The sequence below is a fragment of the Podarcis pityusensis genome, assembly GCF_964106645.2.
Source record: "Podarcis pityusensis genome assembly, chromosome: 5".
In the NCBI taxonomy this organism is placed as follows: Eukaryota; Metazoa; Chordata; class Lepidosauria; order Squamata; family Lacertidae; genus Podarcis; species Podarcis pityusensis.
The window spans coordinates 87,371,280-87,390,204 of record NC_138032.1 but is presented as its reverse complement, the minus strand read 5'-3'; the positions used below and the strand labels follow the sequence as shown (position 1 = coordinate 87,390,204).

The following is an 18,925-nucleotide window of genomic DNA, read 5'->3' as shown; positions in this document are numbered from 1 at the left end:
ATATACCACAATGTTGAAAACCAGATATCGTTCAGATTTTCTTATTTTTTAGTATACCTAAAATCCTTTGCTTGTTAGGGGCTACCCCACGTTTTGTTCAAAAAAATGCTTTGCAGAGGTAACTACCGTAGATCTATCAAAATTTTCAAAGTAGGTGGTCCATGCTTGGCTTTTGAAAAATAGGAGGTTCCTACATAATTGGAAAACCACTGATCTAAAGTATTATAGTCTGCTCTCACAAATAAATGTTGAATCATAGAATTGTAGAGTTGGAAGGGACCCTGATGGACATCTAGTCCAACCCCCTAAATGCAGGAAATCTCAACTCAAAGCATCCATGACAAAAGAATCTCCTTGAAGGGAGATGTTTCTACTTTCATCTTCCCAGACTTAGACTCTACAATATGAAACTCCGCAACTGTAAATAAAGTAACCCCAACAAGGCATTGATTTCCATCCCGGTACTAATTTGGGCATGAATTATACAGTTCCTGTTTGATAGTGTATTTTCGAATCTAGTTACATTATAACAAATCCAAAAGGAACAAAGAGGTAATAAGACAAAATAGATGTATTTTTTTCATCCCATCCCATTCCTGCAGTGTTGCTGACATTCGGAGGGTTGGTTTTTCAAGCAGACATAAATGTCTGGATTTTTATTTTTAATACCATTGCAAAAAAATCAGTGTCATCCTAGAACACTTCGTTTCCACTACATACTATATGGAATCTTCATTTATTTGGTACTGAGAAATTACTTTCAGACGTAAGGCGTAAACCCCAATGAGCACAATAGGACCTGCTTCTGAGTGTGCTCTAGGGATTTATTATTATTGCCTTTGGATAATATCTGATGGTTCTGTAGGTCTGTTGATGGAGTTGATTTACTTTTCTGCTCTCCTGCAAACTGGCTAGCTTATTCATTTGATATGTACCTTGCCTTTCGAATGATTCTTGGCAGCTTACAATCACTTGTAATAATGTACATGTGTACACACACACAAATATATATCGTTCCAATCTTTTAGTATATGTGCTGCCAAAGCGAGCACACATATATATATATATATATATATATATATATATATATACACACACACACACACACACACACACACACGCAGACTCAAACCCACACAATTGAACAGTCCTTGGTTCCCTGGCCGATTAATGAGCCAAAACATGCTTTTCTTCAGTTCTGCCATCCCAGAGCATCAAATAATTTGTCTGCCTAATTACATTTTCCCCAAATTCTAGGTAACTCCTACTAAATTGTGGTGCCCTACTTAGATAATTCTCTCCCCAGAGAGGCCCGTCTGGTACGCACTTTGCTATCTTTCGGGCACCAGGTTTTTAAATGGCAATAATCGCTTTCTTTTCCCAGGCATTCACTGTTTAACTGTGATGATGTTACTGCTGCCCAGTTTTCATCCACTATTTTAATGCTTTTGAAACTTGTTACTCAGGTGTGTTGTTTGTTTTTCTGAAGGACAATTAAATTGCCTGGAAAATTCTATGGAAGCGTGGCATAGAATTTTTAAAGAATATATAAAATTTAGCAATATTCTTTGATTTTGGCTGAGGCACACGAATGATAGATGTCTTCTAATCTCAGACTTGGCAAAGAATGCAAATGCTGCTGTTTGATATTTATGCACAAGTATAATATCCCCCTTTTCTCTTTTTAAATATTTTGCTATTATGATCCTTTTTGTTTATACTTAAAAGCAGTGTGTGTGTTTTTCTGGGGGGTGGGATGCAGGGGTACACATACCCCTAAACATTTTGTGAATCTTTGTACTTTTGTCCATTTACTGTATTTATTTTCCCCAATTTGAACTATAAAATGGTGATTTCCTTGAGTCAAAATAAGAGTACCCCTAAACATTTTTTAAGAAAAAAAGCACTGCTTAAAAGTATTTGTTGTTGTTTAGTCGTGTCTGACTCTTCGTGACCCCATGGACCAGAGCACGCCAGGCACTTCTGTCTTCCACTGCCTCCCGCAGTTTGGTCAAACTCATGCTGGTAGCTTCGAGAACACTGTCCAACCATCTCGTCCTCTGTCGTCCCCTTCTCCTTGTGCCCTCCATCTTTCCCAACATCAGGGTCTTTTCCAGGGAGTCTTCTCTTCTCATGAGGTGGCCAAAGTATTGGAGCCTCAGCTTCAGGATCTGTCCTTCCAGTGTGCACTCAGGGCTGATTTCCTTAAGAATGGATCGGTTTGATCTTCTTGCAGTCCATGGGACTCTCAAGAGTCTCCTCCAGCACCGTAATTATAAAGCATCACTTCTTCGGCGATCAGCCTTCTTTATGGTCCACCTCTCACTTCCATACATCACTACTGGGAAAACCATAGCTTTAACTATACGGACCTTTGTTGGCAAAAGTATAACTATACTGTTAGCAACAACAACCCACTCTTCACCCCGAGGTCTCAGAGCAGGTTGCAACATTAAAACATTATATTAAAAACAGTTTAAAGCAACATATAATCTCAAAAATACACGTCTCACGTGTTGCAAGCATTTACAAGAGACACAGATGCTATAGCTTCTCCAATATTTACTAATGAATCAGTAATGTAAAGGGATGAATTATTTTCTAGTTGGCTGGCAGTGGGGTGGCCAGGTGAAATAGAGAGGACGGGGTCCTGCAGCTATAATAGCTGCATGTAAGAGAGAATTTTATCAGATCACACTTTCTGTGATCTCCTCTTCTACGCAGCTTCTGAAGGTGCAGAAGTCCTGGCCTCTCTCTTTCTCTTTCTTGGCCACCCTAGGGGGCGGTGTGGTATAAGACTTTGAGGGTTTCACAGGGACTTCCTTTTATCTTGATGAATGCCGCAAAACTTTGTGACTGTCCCATTAATGCACGACTGTGTGACTATGTCATCTGAATTTGTGTTTCATCACGCACAACAACTGTGTCGGTCATCTCTAGAAGTCAATATCGCTGCTTTAGATCTTATCACAAGCCACCTCTGTTTAAATCTAACCGAGGCTGAAAAGGAAACCCCACTTGCAATGATTTCATTTGATAAATTACCATATGCATTTATCTTCTGTCCTTGCTATCAACAGAATGGGGCGGATATCACCCCTGCCCAGAATACAACCATACTTTAAAAAAGATTTTTATTAGGGTTCCTCAATAGTATTTTTTTAGTGTAACATTTTGGATCACAACATACAGCAGAGCTTTCCAAACTGTGTGTCGCGACACATTAGTGTATTGGCTGCGGTGTGTAGGTGTGTTGCGCGAATGCACCTCGTGCTCCTCCCAGGGCTGGAAAGAGTTTAGTTTAACTTCTGTTTTTGCTAGTAAAACTGAATTTCTGTGTCGCGAAATGATGCGTGTCTTAAAAAATGTGTCACCAGCATGAAAGGTTTGGAAAGCTGAAGTACAGTGCATTTCTATGTGATGTCTCTGCAGTGGGATTAATACGATAGCAGTGTTTCAGTAAGCATATCTGATTCTGAAACTCCGAGAGAGGCAAAGAAGGAATTTTGGCAGAAGGAACAGCTAGGCAGAATTAAGGAGATTGGAGAGAAAATTCAGACTGGTTCAGCTCAGTAGGTAGAATAGAGAAGAAAACAAACAGCTGAACTGAGCCATGATGTTACAACCTGCCGTGCTTGATGACGTCACTTGGGAATTGATGGTGGTGCGTATATCATGTGTTTTTTATGCCACTCAGGATTCTAGGAGACCTAATTGGATAACTGCATCCTCCAACTGCCACCTTCAATGCTTCATTCAGAAAGTAGATCTGCAAAAGGGTCTGACTGGAGACCATTGTCTTCCAGTATGTGGAAGTTCCAGAGACCAGTACGATGAAAACTGTAGGAGCCTTTCTTGACAGGGTTCAGGGGCAATAGCTAAATGCTAACAAAATGCAAATCGAGGTGATGCAAGTAAGCTTCAGTCGCATCTAGGAAAGGGGGAGGGCATGGGACCAGATCCAAGTAGACTGGAAGCAGTAGAACAGGAAGGAGATGGGAATAGGGATGGTGACATTCCTCTTGAGCTCCTTTGGGACCATTTCTGCTGGAGAACAGAAGGTGCTGGTGGTCTAGAACATAGCTGTCAACCTTCCCTTTTTTTGCAGGAAATTCCCTTATTCCAGCACCGTTTCCCGCTGCTTCCCGCTGCTATCCCGGATTGTTAGATATCCCATAGACTGTCCCCGGGACAGGTGAGGCTGCTGATCCCTTATTTTCGAGACTGCTGATCCCTTATTTTCAAATCTGAAAGTTGACAGCTATGGTCTAGAACCAATAGCTGGTGAGCATACTCAGATTCCTGGACCCTCATCTCAGCCAGAGAAGGAAGCTAGCACATCAGTGGTACCTTGTTTCTCGAACTTAATCCATTCCGGGAGTCTATCCGACTCCCGAAACCGTTCGAAAACCAAGGCACGGATTCCGATTGGCTGTAGGAGCGTCCTGCACTCAATCAGAAGCCGTGTCGGACGTTTGGCTTCTGAAAAGCATTCGCAAATCGGAACACTTCCGGGTTTGCAGCGTCCAGGAGCCAATTTGTTTGGGAGCCAAGCCATTCGGGAACCAAGGTACCACTGTATGTTGGCCAACACGGCCATAGGGGCAAAGTGAAACTGTTACACGCTTCAGTTAGGAGAGGCGTTTCAAGCCCAAAAGAATGGAAGGAGCATTACAGGGTGAACAGGAACATCGCCAGCTCTGTGCGACCTCCTTTTCTGTGTATTGAGAAGATGTGTTGTATCGATGAACAGTGCTTCTCCTTAAGTGCAGTTCAGGCTCCCCCTTTCTTCCCTTGGACTAGCAAGAATTGGGCCCGTGTTTCCGAATCCCAGCAATGAACTGTGTTACATGATCAGCACCTGCCAGGAGAACAGGGAGGAGAAACGCCTGCTACCCTGCAGCGCAGCAGAAACGGGTGCAAAGCGACACGTTTGGCAAGATGGGAAGGTTTGGATCTCGTTGTGATCATCTGACATGGATGATCTTCTGTCTTCTGCCAAGTCATGCCGTTCGCATCCTGTTCCCCACGGCCGCTCCCCTCTCCTGCGCAATGTTAACTCGTGCATAGAAATGAGTTACTCCCACGATAGCTAGCCTTACTTCTGCGCTGGGGCTGCCTCCCTCTCGGTTCGCAGCAAGGAGGGGCTTTTCTTCCAAGGCTGTGCAGCTGTTGGGGGCTGGGGCAGACCAATTGCTTTCCAATCTTCATCCCTACAATTCCAGGTGAGGGAGCCAGAGTAGGAATGGCACCGAGGGGGAGTGAGACTCATCACTCTAATGCTCAAAACATTAGAAAGATCTGTCTTCTCTTATTATTCATCATTGATGACTAGGCCAATGGTTATTTGCATGACTGCCCCAATATATTCACTCAGAGCTCATTGGAATTTCCGTAGCAATTCTCGTATTTCTTCCTCTTTCCAGAAAGGCGGCCGGGGGGGGGGGGGAAACACTACTAGATATCTTTCCCCCACTCTGATTGTAGGCATTTCTTTAAGGTTATTTCCCCCCCACTTACCATATAATTTACTAGCTGATGGAAAGGAGTTTACATACCCAGAAAGTCTCAAAGTGAGTCATTTCGGAAGATTGTTAAGACAATATAGAAAGTAAGAGTGAACTGGGTTTCTTTTCATTTTTAAATCAGATTATCAGTGTGTCCCTTTCCTTCCGTTTACAAATCTGGGGAATTCACATGCAGTTTTTCATGTCGCTCTCCAAAACACCCACACGTCCTCCCTGCCCAAGTAAGGAACTGCAAAGCAGCAGTCCTGCCTGCCATGTAACCTTGTTTACCCTAAGTACCACCTGCCTCCAGGTATTCTGATCAATTAGAAAGGAGCAAGAGTGGTTCCTCTCCCCTGAAGTCAGAACTGGAGTAGATCTGTTTGGAGCACATTTGAAGTCTTCCCCCTACAAAGTTTTGTTTGATTATTTTGGACTATTTGGTAGTATTCAATACCCATCCCACCCAGAGTGGAAGTTAATAGACACATCTAACTCAGGTCCATTCATTTTCATAGTTCTACTGTGAGTAAATTCATTTATTTTTTTTAAATGATATTTATTAAAGTTTCCGATAAAAACAGAACACATCAGTAAAAGAGAATTAAAAGTAAAAAGAAAAATACACAATACAAAAATACACAATACAAAATTAAAAAAAAACAAAAGAAAAAAACAGTTAAAAACAATACCACCTTTTCATAACCACTTTTGAATTTACTTATTTTCTGGACCTCCTCGTACCTCCCTCTTTTGTATTCCAGTTCAATTTGTTTGTCCAGCAATTTCTTTCCCTCTTTTTTAATCCCAATCCTTAATCTTAATATGGTATAACATTAAATTCTTATCTATTAATAGCCAATTTTCCGTTCTTTTATCCTTTTTATGCCTAATCCTTAATCTTAGTCTATATATAACTTTAACGCCTGTGCAGCTAGAAACCACTTAATTTCAATCCATCATCACTCTAACATTCTTTGATTTTGCAATGTTTCTGTAGATAATCTTTAAATTTCTTCCAATCTTCTTCCAATACTGTGAGTAAATTCAACCCACTAAGTCTGGCACCAGGATGAAACAGTTGCGTTGTCAATTTCGCCTTCACACGTGGAACTAAGAATCTGCACATTTGAGGCAGCGCTTAGAAGGGTGGCGGAGAGCAAGGCAGTGAATCTCAAATCTCTGAAGCCCCGGTTCCGGGAGAGTTGCAACTTCCACTGGAGAGAAAAGAAGTGGAGGAGATAGCAAAATGGAGGTCCTTTACTGAGACATGTTCGCTCTGAGTGCAGTGAAGTAAGCATTTGGATCAAATCCCTTAGGTTTGAATTTATCTGGGTCCATTGCCTCTTTGTGGAAAAGTCAGGGCTGCATCTGCAGTCAATTCCAAGGCCTGGAATTTGCCCCTTTGTGACATTACTGTGCTGCTGGACTTAAAAATAGTTTTATTCAGGGCTTTTTTTCCCCAGCCGGAACTCACAGGAACTTAGTTCTGGCATCTCTCAGGCGGGCGCCATTTTTACTCCTTTCCCCTTCCTTCATTGCTTTATGTTTTACGCTACTGCTAAATCTTGCCATTTTTCAGTTAGTTAATCTTTTATTATTTATTCGCTTGAAAAATTTATGCTCTGCCATTCCTTTAAGAAGCTCAAGGTGGCATGTAAAGTGATTTAAAGACCAGGGACAGTAAAAACAAGAAACAGGAAAATAGACAGTAAGCAGGTACAGTGGTACCTCGGGTTAAGAACTTAATTCATTCTGGAAGTCTGTTCTTAACCTGAAACTGTTCTTAACCTGAAGACCACTTTAGCCTGTGGGGCCTCCCACTGCCACCGTGCCGCCACTGCACGATTTCTGTTCTCATCCTGAAGCAAAGTTCTTAACCCGAGGTACTATTTCTGGGTTAGCGGAGTCTGTAACCTGAAGCGTCTGTAACCCGAGGTACCACTGTATTTAAGACAAAACATACCCCCTGGTATGTCGGGGTACTAAAGCAGTCAATGGCTTTGACCACCAAACACCTTCTTCTAGAAGAGGAAAGGGTCCTCACAAGATTTCAGAATGCCACCAAGGGGAGGGGCAAGACCACCTTCCTTAGTGGGCTCCTCTTTACCAACCACCTGAATTTGGGAGGACTGCTTTGTTGGGGGCTCTTGAACACTTGGTAGCTCAGTCGGTAGAGCGCGAGACTCTTAATCTTAGGGTTGTGGGTTCAAGCCCCATGTTGGGCAAAAGATTCCTTCATTGCAGTAGGGTGGACTAGATGACGCTTGTGGTGCCTTCCAGCTCTACAGTTCTATGAGGGACGCCAGTGGCGCTGTGGTCTAAACCACTGAGCCTCTTGGGCATACCAGTCAGAAGGTCGGCAGTTTGAATCCATGCTGTGTTGCAAGACTGAGGTGCTGAGTGATAGCACCCTTTGCAGGTGCTAGGCAATTTAAAGGCACTCAGTAGCCTTTTTCAGATTTGCCATGGAACCTAGCGAAACATATAGGACTTGCCGATCAGAAGGTCGGTGGTTCGAATCCCCGCAACAGTTGCTCGGTCCCTGCTCCTGCCAACCTAGCAGTTCGAAAGCACCTCAAAGTGCAAGTAGATAAATCGGTACCACTCCGGCGGGAAGGTAAACGGCGTTTCCGTGCGCTGCTCTGGTTCGCCAGAAGCGGCTTAGTCATGCTGGCCACATGACCCGGAAGCTGTACGCCGGCTCCATTGGCCAATACAGCAAGATGAGCGCTGCAACCCCAGAGTCAGTCATGACTGGACCTAATGATCAGGGGTCCCTTTACTAGCAAAACACAGCTGTCTCATGAATCTAGCTACCATGGGTGTAGTGGTAAGTATCCCCACCTGTCACACAGGAGACCGGGGTTCGATTCCCCGACGGCAAGCCATGGATGTGGGTGGCACTGTGGTCTAAACCACTGAGCCTCTTGGGCCTGTCGATCGGAAGGTTGGCAGTTCGATTCACCGCAACGGGGTGAGCTCTGTCCCAGCTCTTGCCAACCTAGCAGTTCAAAAGCATGCCAGTGCAGGTAGATAAATAGGAAGGTCAACTGCATTTCCGTGTGGTCTGGCACTTGGCATGGTGTCCCGTTGCGCCAGAAGTGGTTTAGTCTTGCTGGCCACATGACCCGGAAAACTGTGGACAAACGCCGGCTCCCTTGGCCTGAAAAGCGAGATGAGCGCCGCAACCCCATAGTCGCCTTTGACTGGACTTAACCATCCAGGGGTCCTTTACCTTTCACCTTTTACAATTCTATGATTCTAACAGGTTCATTGGTGTATAACCAATGAACTATGATTTGAAGGCATGGATCCTTGAAATGGCGGGTGGCTGGTCCAGACCATGCTGGTGTTTCTCCGGCTGCTCTCCGGAGGAAATAAGAGCACACTTCCTGCGGCTGCCACCAAAGATACCGGCAGAGAGAAATAAATCCTTAGAAGTGCCAAGTGATTACCCCGCAGTTCATGTAAACCATGGATACATAGTGAGGGGTTTCAGTACAGTCCTAAAATGATGAGAGGGCACTCTTCCTTATACTGCTACCAATATGTTTCCAAGCCAATTCAAGGTGCTGTCTATAAACCATAAAGCCATTAAGTGGTCTGAGTCTTGGATATCGCAGGGAGCACTTGCAGAACTCCCCATAACGTGAGATTGGCTGGGGCAGCCATGCTTTTGGATCTATTCTGAAGGATCTGAAGGCAGCCCTGTTTAGGGAGGTTTTTAATGTTTTACCGCTTTATTATTATCATTCTGTTGGGAGCTGCCCAGAGTGGCTGGGGAAACCCAGCCAGATGGGCGGGGTATAAATAAATTATTATTATTATTATTATTATTATTATTATTATTATTATTAATTATTATTATTACTATTGTACAGCGGTACCTCTGGTTACGTACTTAATTCGTTCCGGAGGTCCATTCTTAACCTGAAACTGTTCTTAACCTGAAGCACTACTTTAGCTAATGGGGCTTTCTGCTGCCACCGTGCCACTGCCACACGATTTCTGTTCTCATCCTGAAGCAAAGTTCTTAACCCGAGGTACTATTTCCGGGTGAGCGGAGTCTGTAACCTGAAGCATATGTAACCTGAAGCGTATGTAACCTGAGGTACCACTGTACTTGGATGTGGTTTCTACTAACACGCTTAGCATTTTGTAAAGGTTATTAGATTGTGAACCTGTGGGTAACAGGCTTAGCTGTTGTTTTTTAACTTCTATATAGCTTTTTGTTTTTTTAAGTTCCGTATTATTTACTTTATCCTTTTCTTACATTTATGTGCTGCCTTCCATCCATCATGGAACCCGAAACATCCCATATTTGGTATAAATAAGAGTTTTTAAAATATTATTATTAGTGTTAGTATTGATTGCCATCATCCAATGAATCGCAGAAGCCGTCAGACCTAGCGATTTGGGCCCTGTGCTATGTTTTAGTTCCCTCGGAAGCAAAAGCTGCGCTGAAAGGTGAGCTGGGGACAGGATCCATTGGGGGGGCCAGGGCCAAACAGAGTGCCCTTCACTCTGGCATTTGCTCTCCGCCAACCTGAAGTGACGTGGGCTGTGCTAGCTTTCTCATCTGCCCACTTGGCTTCCCTCCCCACCAACTTGTTCAATGGATTTGTTGGAATTAATCATCTTGGTTTGCAACGCTGGCGCCAAGCCAGCATCGCCGAGGCTGTCGCCATGGAGACAGCTCGGCTTGGGCTTGATGCATTTAAGTCTGCGTTGTGTTTGTGAGGGAAAATGCAGTGTGCCAGCTTCCCTCTGCCCTGGCGCGGTGTGGAGCCAGTATCGAGGCATGATTCACAAGGCAGACGGCGCATGAGACCCGTCACTTGTCCCCAACCCTGAAGGGATGTGTCACTGTGTGCGCACACCCCAGCCTGCTTTCGGGTCCTTTTCCATGTGTGCCTTTGTGGGCGGGGAGACAGAATCGACTCTCATCTCTGCGTTCGTGGCCAGGTTTTTGTCCGTGCCGCCTCCCTCTGTATCTGCGAATATCTCTCTCTTTTTTCTGTAGAGCTCCCTTTGATGCTTGGGGAGCTGCAAGGCCTTTCTGCATTAAGAGATGCGCAGAACGCCAGCTTCCTTTTGAAATAAGAGGCAGGTCTTCGCCAAGGCTGCAGAAGCAGCAGATTCTGCTGAAGGATGCTGGGAAATAAGGCAGAGGAGCGACAGGTCATTCGCACTTAACCTAGCTCCTGTTCTTCACTGCAGCTACTCAAGTCTCTGCCTCTGAGGCCTTTATGACCCCAAGATTATATTTCAACAAAGCTGGGGACTGATAGAAAGGATAACCCAAACTCCTCCCGAGCCGTAACCATACTGTGGGCTGTGTGCAGATGATAGCTTAGTAGAATATTGTGGGGAAAACGAAAGACAATAGATGATTGATGGCTTGATTGACTGATTAGATGGATAAACCCGATAGGTTTATTATGTTCAGGGAATCATAAAATTGAGTGAAATATACTCAGAATTGAGAGTGGATTTCATGCTCTTTGTTCAGCTCATAATGGTGAGGAGGAATTAACGTTTCCCCCAAAATATCTGCTTTATATACATTATTTACACAATGGGCTGCACGTGATTGGCTAATTCCGGGATTCTCCTGTAGGCCAATCAGGTTGTGGATTCACTTCCACCTGGAGCTGGATTGGGTGGCTCCTGCAGACCAGTCATACTGCTGCATTGTTCTAGGACCAATCAGACTGCTGCATTTTGGATCCTACTGTTCTAGGACCAATCAGATTGCTGCATTTTGGATCCTATTGTTCTAGGACCAATCTGACTGCTGCATTTTGGATCCTATTTTGTAGAGTTGGAAGGGACTCCAAGGGTCTTCTAGTCCAGGCACTGGGGACATTTTGCACCTGGCAATCGGCCACCTGCAACCAAGTGAAGATGCCTGGGCACCAGGATGGCACCTGATGTCTCCACCATCTGGAGGTGCATGCCTGGGCATCCTTGCATCTTGACTGCTTTCACACACAAGCAACACATCCTATCTGTTATATTTCACCTGCACAATCAGGATGAATTTCAGGAACCAAAAAGTCGTCTTGAAAATACGACAGCTTTCAAACTATCTCGGCTCAAGCCAACTAGGCATTTTGTTTTGGCATCTGTAACCTGGTTTAAGGAGCTGTTTGCTGACTAGCTTATATATCCTAACACGGATCTAGACCAACCCCCTGCAATACAGGAATTCTGTTCTGCTCTCTCTCTCTCTCTGGGAGCTTGTTATCGTTGGCTAACGTTGCCTACAGTATAGGCATTGCTTTTTCTTCGCCGTGCTCTTTCAGCTCAGCTTCCACGATGAACAACACATTCCCCACCCACAAAGCTCGTCCCACCCCACTCCTCCGTGGTCAGATTAGTTTTGTGCATTTTTCCCCTACTTCTGTAGTGGGTGGGTGGGTTGTGTTTTAAGTAATGTACAGGGCATTTGCATGCTTACAACTAATCATTTTAGTTCTTTAAAAATAAAACAACCCCCCCTCCATTGACTCACATGATGAGTAATATACATACAAAGTTTGGATCAAAGTTTTTAAAGTTTTTTCTTGGTTTTTAAGGTTAAGTCAAAAGTGTCTGCATACACACTCATCTTGAAAGCAGCAAAAGGCTGCCTCTTTCTAGATAATCATGTTCTGCAGTTTCTTAACTTTTAAAATCCATTTTTATTTTGTGTGTGTGTGTGTGTGTGTGTGTGTGTGTGTGTGTGTGTGTTTTCCCCTTTCAAGCCAGAATTAGGTTCTTTGACTTTTTCTGCCCGGCTAAACCAGGGGAAGGTAGCCGATGAGTCTCAAACCCTCAGTGAGTTAGGGACTTCACCTACATGCAAAGACAGGCTCTGGCAGATTAAATGGACAAGAGCAATAGTGGGTCCAACCGTCAAGAAGTCTAATCTTTTGTTCCCCTTCCTTCCCTCCCCCTCCCCTTTTTGTGAAGATTGCCCACTCTGGGATCCCACAGCTGGTTCTCCCCTGGTCTCCTCGCTGGCCCAAGTGGGACTAATTTAGCCAGCTAGCCCTGGTGATCATCCAATGTTTATTGGATGGATTTTCCCCCTAAATTGATTTTTGATTTTATTGTTATTTACACTTTATCCCATATTTTACGCTGTTTTTTGTAGCATCAATGAATTGTTTTGTTAGCTTCTCTGAGCCCGGTTTCCTGAACTGGGAAGGGTGGGGTATAATACCAGGCTAGACGCACCAGTGGTCTAACTCTTGTATAAAGCAGTTTCCCAGGGTCCTTTCTACCTGGCAAATCCCTTAAATGTGTCTTGGTGAAAACCGAAGACTTAAAAAGAAGCCACATGCCCGCCACACTTAAAAAAGGATCATACAGTGAATAGATTTTGTTCCTTTTGACCCTACAGCAGGCATGGCCAAACTTGGCCCTCCAACTATTTTTATATATATAATTTTTATTGGTTTTGCACACGTTTTCCAAACATAACATCCCATCTTATACAATATAACAAACTTTGACTATCATAGCCTAAGACTTCCGTCAACCTCGACTAATGGTTTTCTAACTTTCTTTCTGATTTTGCATTTTAATTTAATAGTTATTGCTATAAAATCCAAATCTTAAATAAACTCCTTCTTAGTCCTTCTTCGCAAGAATTCATATAATTCAAAACTTCTTGCAACCCTACAAGCGATGTCAATTGATTGATTATTATTATTATTAAGAAGGTGGTTTCTGCGTGTGCTGTAGAGGGAAGTGGGAGGCAGGTGGAGCTCATCCACCTGGGAAAGTAGCCCATTTAGAAGGAAATAATTGATCCTAAACCTCTGCTGCCTTGTGGGTTATCGTCAGGAGAAGAAAAGACTAAGGAGTAAGCCCTACACAGATCCAGAGTAGAATACCTAAGATGGTTGGATGGCGCCTTGTACGCCTCCTTCCAGCAACTCCTGCAGCCAGGCTGGTGCCAAACGTCTTGCTCTGATTTCCTTTGGACCACATCATTGAGGCCGAGAAGGGCGTCCTGTCAACTGGGCAGCCCAAGACCTCCAGACACACTGCTCAGGCTTGCACTCCAGGGAGGTTGCTTCGATGCTGCTAAGGCAGTGATTTAACTTCACCCCCAGATGTGCACTCCATTGTTTCAGATGCCAACAATGCGTCTTGTCAGTTTCATATCCCCGTTGGCTTGTATGGGGGGGGGGGGACCTGTGGCCTCCCATGTGCTGATGGGTTGCCATCGGCCACAAGCAGCAAGGCTGGTTGGTGGGGACGATGGGGGCTGTGGTCTAGCAGCAACTGCGAGGGCCACCGGTTCCTCACCCCTGGGTTATAAGAAGCAGCTGCAGCAGCCAGGATCTAGCAAAAGGGCTTTGTCTTCCTGCAGCAGGGCTTTCCTCCTTGTCGTCCTCTTGAAAATGGTCAAGGCACAGTTCAAGGCACTGTGTCCAGTTCTGGGCACCACAGTTCAAGAAGGACACTGACAAACTGGAACGTGTCCAGAGGAGGGCAACCAAAATGGTCAAAGGCCTGGAAACGATGCCTTATGAGGAACGGCTAAGGGAGCTGGGCATGTTTAGCCTGGAGAAGAGGAGGTTAAGGGGTGATATGATAGCCATGTTCAAATATATAAAAGGATGTCACATAGAGGAGGGAGAAAGGTTGTTTTCTGCTGCTCCAGAGAAGCGGACACGGAGCAACGGATCCAAACTACAAGAAAGAAGATTCCACCTAAACATTAGGAAGAACTTCCTGACAGTAAGAGCTGTTCGACAGTGGAATTTGCTGCCAAGGAGTGTGGTGGAGTCTCCTTCTTTGGAGGTCTTTAAGCAGAGGCTTGACAACCATATGTCAGGAGTGCTCTGATGGTGTTTCCTGCTTGGCAGGGGGTTGGACTCGATGGCCCTTGTGGTCTCTTCCAACTCTATGATTCTATGATTCTATGGACTGTAGGCAGGGTGAACTATTGGTGGGACCGGTGTGGGGCCTGAGCTGATTTTAAAACGCTGCTTGTTTGCCGTGCAGAGACGAAGAGGAACTGCGCAAGTCGCTTTCCGAACTGGCAGATCCCAACCCCAAGTCCATCAAGCGCATCAGCAGCTGCAGCAACCCTTTTCTGGATTTCTCGCAGGATCCCAGCATCGCTACATACAAGCACAGCCTCCTCGTGCGCAAGAGCCACGCCGAGCCGGATTGCAAAAAGAGTAAGTCTGATATTAATAATAATAATAATAATAATAATAATAATATCTTTATTGTCATTGGCCGATTCGGGGACAACGAAATTACTTGACTGCTCCATAAAAACACTAATTAATCAATACAGTATAATACAGCAAGGGAGATTAGATGACTTTCAAAGTCCGGGCTTCCCATTCAGGGCCGAGATCGCTCTGGAGAAGAAGCTGTTCTTAAGACGGCTCATTCTTGTCTTCATCGTCCTGTATCTCCATCCCGACGGCAAGAGCTCGAAGAGACAGTGACCAGGATGCGATGGATCTTTTACTATGTCCAGTGCCTTCCTATGGCACCTTGTGGCATAAATCTGCTCTAAGGTGGAGAGTGGGCAGCCAACAATGCTCTCTGCTGCCTTAACAACCCTGCACAACCCCATCCTGTCATGGGTAGTACAGCTTCCGTACCACACACATAAGCCATAAGTGAGCACGCTCTCAATGGCACAGTGATAGAAGGCAAGCAGCAGTTTCTGCGGAAGATGGTTTTTCCTTAGTATTCTCAAAAAGTACAGTCTCTGCTGCGCCTTCTTCACAAGCCCCCTTGTGTTGACACTCCAGGACAGATCCTCTTGTAATTCAATGCCCAAAAATCTGAACGTTGTTACCCTCTCCACACAGACCCCATCAATCAAAAGTGGCTGGACGTTGCTCTTCTGTCTCCTGAAGTCCACCACAAGCTCCTTTGTCTTCCTTGTATTTATGAGCAAGTTGTTAGCTCTGCACCACTCTGTCAGCCGCTCCACCTCACCATATTGGTGGTGGTGTGTGGGGCGATGAGGGGGTTCCTCTTGGCAGTGGCACGGGCTGCACTTGACTGCACATGAGGAAGTGAGCAAGGAGGTGCTGGTCTATGCTGGGCATCGCTTCCTTTTAGCCCCACACAGGCAGGAGGAAACTTTTAAAATGGCATCGCCTTTGAAGGCAGGATCCTTGCCTGGTCTTTGGCCCAAGAAACACACCTTGCAAATATTTCAGCTTTGCCAAGGAGTGTGTAAGCAAAAAATTATTATTATTTAGGGAAGTTTTTAATTTTTGATGTTTTGTCATGTTTTTAATATTCTGTTGGGAACCGCCCAGAGTGGCTGGGGAAACCCAGCCAGAAGGGCGGGGTATAAATAAATTATTATTACTATTATTATTATTATTATTATTATTACATAAAAGCTTCCGCAGAAAGACACCCTCCCCAGTAATTTATTTATTTTTTAAAAACAACCCAGAGGGGCTAGTATGTGATCCGCCACTGATGTTCTCACATGTACAGAACTGTGTGGTGAAACATCTATGGCTGCCAGAAGGTCCGCTGCACCTGGAAGAAAAGGTGGTTGGTCACCAGAGTCTTTGTCCATGTCCCACATGAGGAGGAAAGACCCCCCTCTATTTAAAATTGACCCCCCTCTTTTCTTTCAAAACAATTCAAAGGGAGTTGCATTTTTTTTTTTGCAGGAAACAAAAGCCCACCATTTTTTCTGACTGATTCAGATTCTAAGGGAGTTTGTTTTAACCAGCAATTGCTGTCGCAAAGGGGCTCCGTTCACAAATTCCAGCCAGTCCTTTGTCCTTCCCTGTTCCTTAAAGTGTTTCGTATAAGCTCTGCAAAGTTACTCTTCCCCTCGTGCAGTCTTGCAGAGTCTCTGCCACTTCTAAAGGGTCTAGGATGGGTTTCTGTACTGTGCTGATGGCGCCACATACAGGCTGCGTCTTAATATCTCCCGCTTCAGCAGTAGAAATCTGGTGAGGAAGAAGTTGCAATTCAAAAACAAAAACAAAAAGCAGTGATGGTATGGTTTAGAACAGGGGGTGGCAAGGTTTACCGGCCATGGGCTGGATCACTCCCATGGAGATCGTCCGTGGCCTGGACTGGCACAGCGTGACACCAGAAATCGCGGCTGCGCATGCCCAGACGCTGAAAATCGCGTCTGCGTAGAAGCAGTTTTCAGCATCTGGACATTCGCAGACACGATTTCCAGTACCTGCGTGTGTGCAGACGCAATTTCTGGCGCTGCTCAGCAAGTCCCCGCGCCGCGCTGGTTTAGGGGGACTCGCCGAGTGGGCAGCTCAGTTCAGGGGTGGCTTCATGGGTCGCATTTGGCCCATGGGCCACACGTTGCCGACCCGATTTAGAACATCTTATCCAAAGATAAATGGCGGTTCATATTTGCCTTAGCAGTGTTCTTGGTGTTTATCTTCAGCTTCTTTGAACAGGGCCACATAAGCATTTCTGTCCACATGCATGTGTACTCAGAAGTAAGCCCCACTGAGTTCAAGTGTCTATAGGATTGCAGGCAAGGGTGGAGTCCAAACGACATTCGCTTGAAGGAGCAGGTCAGCAATGTTCGAGTCGAGCATGACTTTTTCTCAGGAAGGATAGCAGAAGCTGCCGCACATCTCTAGCCTGGGGCAAGGGGGCAGGATGTGGGGATTTTTGTTTTGTTTCTTGCGGATTGCTGGGTTTTTAAAACCATTGCAATTTTGTGCCAGATGTGGCTGGCAGCATGGGACCATGCATAACCTTCAGAGAGGGCACTGGGAAGGTTGCACAGAGCAGTTGGTGGGGGGGGGGAAGGTTGTACTGAAGAGATTGCTGGGGATAAACTAAGCTCATTCTGCCAGGTGACAGCCCATTCCCTTGGGTCTCTTTGTCTGGGCATGGTTTTGAATTAGGGGCAGGGGAGCAGGGTGCAAGGCGAGGACATTCTTCCAGGTTCAGAGGGCGCAGTTAGCACTCGGGGAACCGAGTCATTTGCCTGGTGTGAAGGTACCTGGCCCATCCCAAAGAATGCACCCACGCTGCGCCCTCCATTTTTCCTGCAAAATCCTTCCTAATCCCAGGCAACTAATGCCTTTTTGATCTGATTAGATGCTGTGCCTGTATGCTTCGTATCTGTTGCCGAGCACAGAATTACCTGGCAGGAGCCACTCGCTATGCCTGCTTCCTCTAAGTGGAGATCCAACAGCTTCTTGATGCCTCTGCCCTAGAAAACAGCAGGATGGGACCAGTCCTGTCCTTGCCAGGCCTCCCCCATACAGAATGTGCTCATTCCCAGGCCCCCAGAAATTCATGCCTCCGCTGAGCTTGCTCCCCTCCCACCGAGGCCTTTGCCTAGCACCAACTTTTGTAATGACTCTTCTCCCTTTTCCTTGGCAGCCCCAAGAGGGAAGCGGGGGTGGAAGACTTTCCACGCGATCCTGAAGGGCATGATCCTGTATCTACAGAAGGTAACTAAAGCATGATTTCCATTGGCTGGAATAAGGGAGCCAACCCAGTTTTTCCCATGGGTTTTGCATGTTTTGTTCTGCTCCCAATAACTCCGTTCATTAAACTGAAATGTTGACTAGGAAAGCTGGGACTGAAGACAAGGAGTGTTGAGATTGGCTGGGCATGGAATTCATTTGGAGTCTCCTTTCCGCGCCAATTCCCTGCTCCCCCATCCGCCAAGTGGTTGATCTCAAGCCCCTGCCCTCATTTACGTACATGTGCAATTTCTGACATCTTCCCCAACTCTGCCCATAGCATGAGCTTTCCTACACGGCCAGAGAAATTATATTCTCTTGTCCTCAGGATGTTGTTTAGACCCTTTCTGAACTGAAAGTGAGACTGCACAGAAAGTCCAGCCATGTGTCACGCAGACCAGAGTCAATGTAGAAGATCATCTGCTGTGACAGTCTCTTCGCTTTGCATTGCATCTGCCTTAGTGCTGTCGAGACGAGTGTCTCTTGCAATATCAGGGGGAAAGAGCTGCGCTTCTGCCTAACTGAAGCGTACTGTCTTGACACCCTTCACTTCACCGGACTGCTTAGGTCCTGCAAGGGTGGCCGGGTCTGGAGGATTAAAAACCAGGACACTAAGCTTGCATGAAACATTCATATTCCTGCCGTGCAAAATTTATGTGGATACTGCATTCTCGCAGATTCTGCTCTGCAGCAGCTAAAGGTTGCAAAACACTTTGCAGGTTCTGTTATAGTTAGCCTCGCGATAGCCCTGTGTAGTAGGCCTCTCAAGTGTTACGGGTCTTAATCCAAACTGAAACGGCATCATTTCCCTTTTTAGAACTCTCGAGGCATCTTGCAACTCTTCTTGCTTTTGTTAACCCAGAAAAATTGAAGGGTGAATCATCCTCCCCAATTTAAGACGAGCCTGAGATAATTGTGATGATTGTGCACATTTTTTACAAAGGCACAGGCCTACATACATGT

At 45.4% G+C, this 18,925-nt stretch overlaps 1 protein-coding gene across 3 annotated transcripts in view; it reads left to right on the top strand.

Annotated features, from left to right (window-relative positions):
• The window catches only part of PSD (pleckstrin and Sec7 domain containing), a 90,432-nt gene that overhangs the window by 64,962 nt on the left and 6,545 nt on the right, over positions 1–18,925 (top strand). For all 3 annotated transcript variants that reach the window (XM_081005436.1, XM_081005437.1, XM_081005438.1), the window contains 2 exons: positions 14,517–14,695; positions 17,877–17,947. In XM_081005436.1, coding sequence (XP_080861562.1) covers positions 14,517–14,695; positions 17,877–17,947 — 250 coding nt within the window. The remainder of the gene's footprint in view (positions 1–14,516; positions 14,696–17,876; positions 17,948–18,925) is intronic.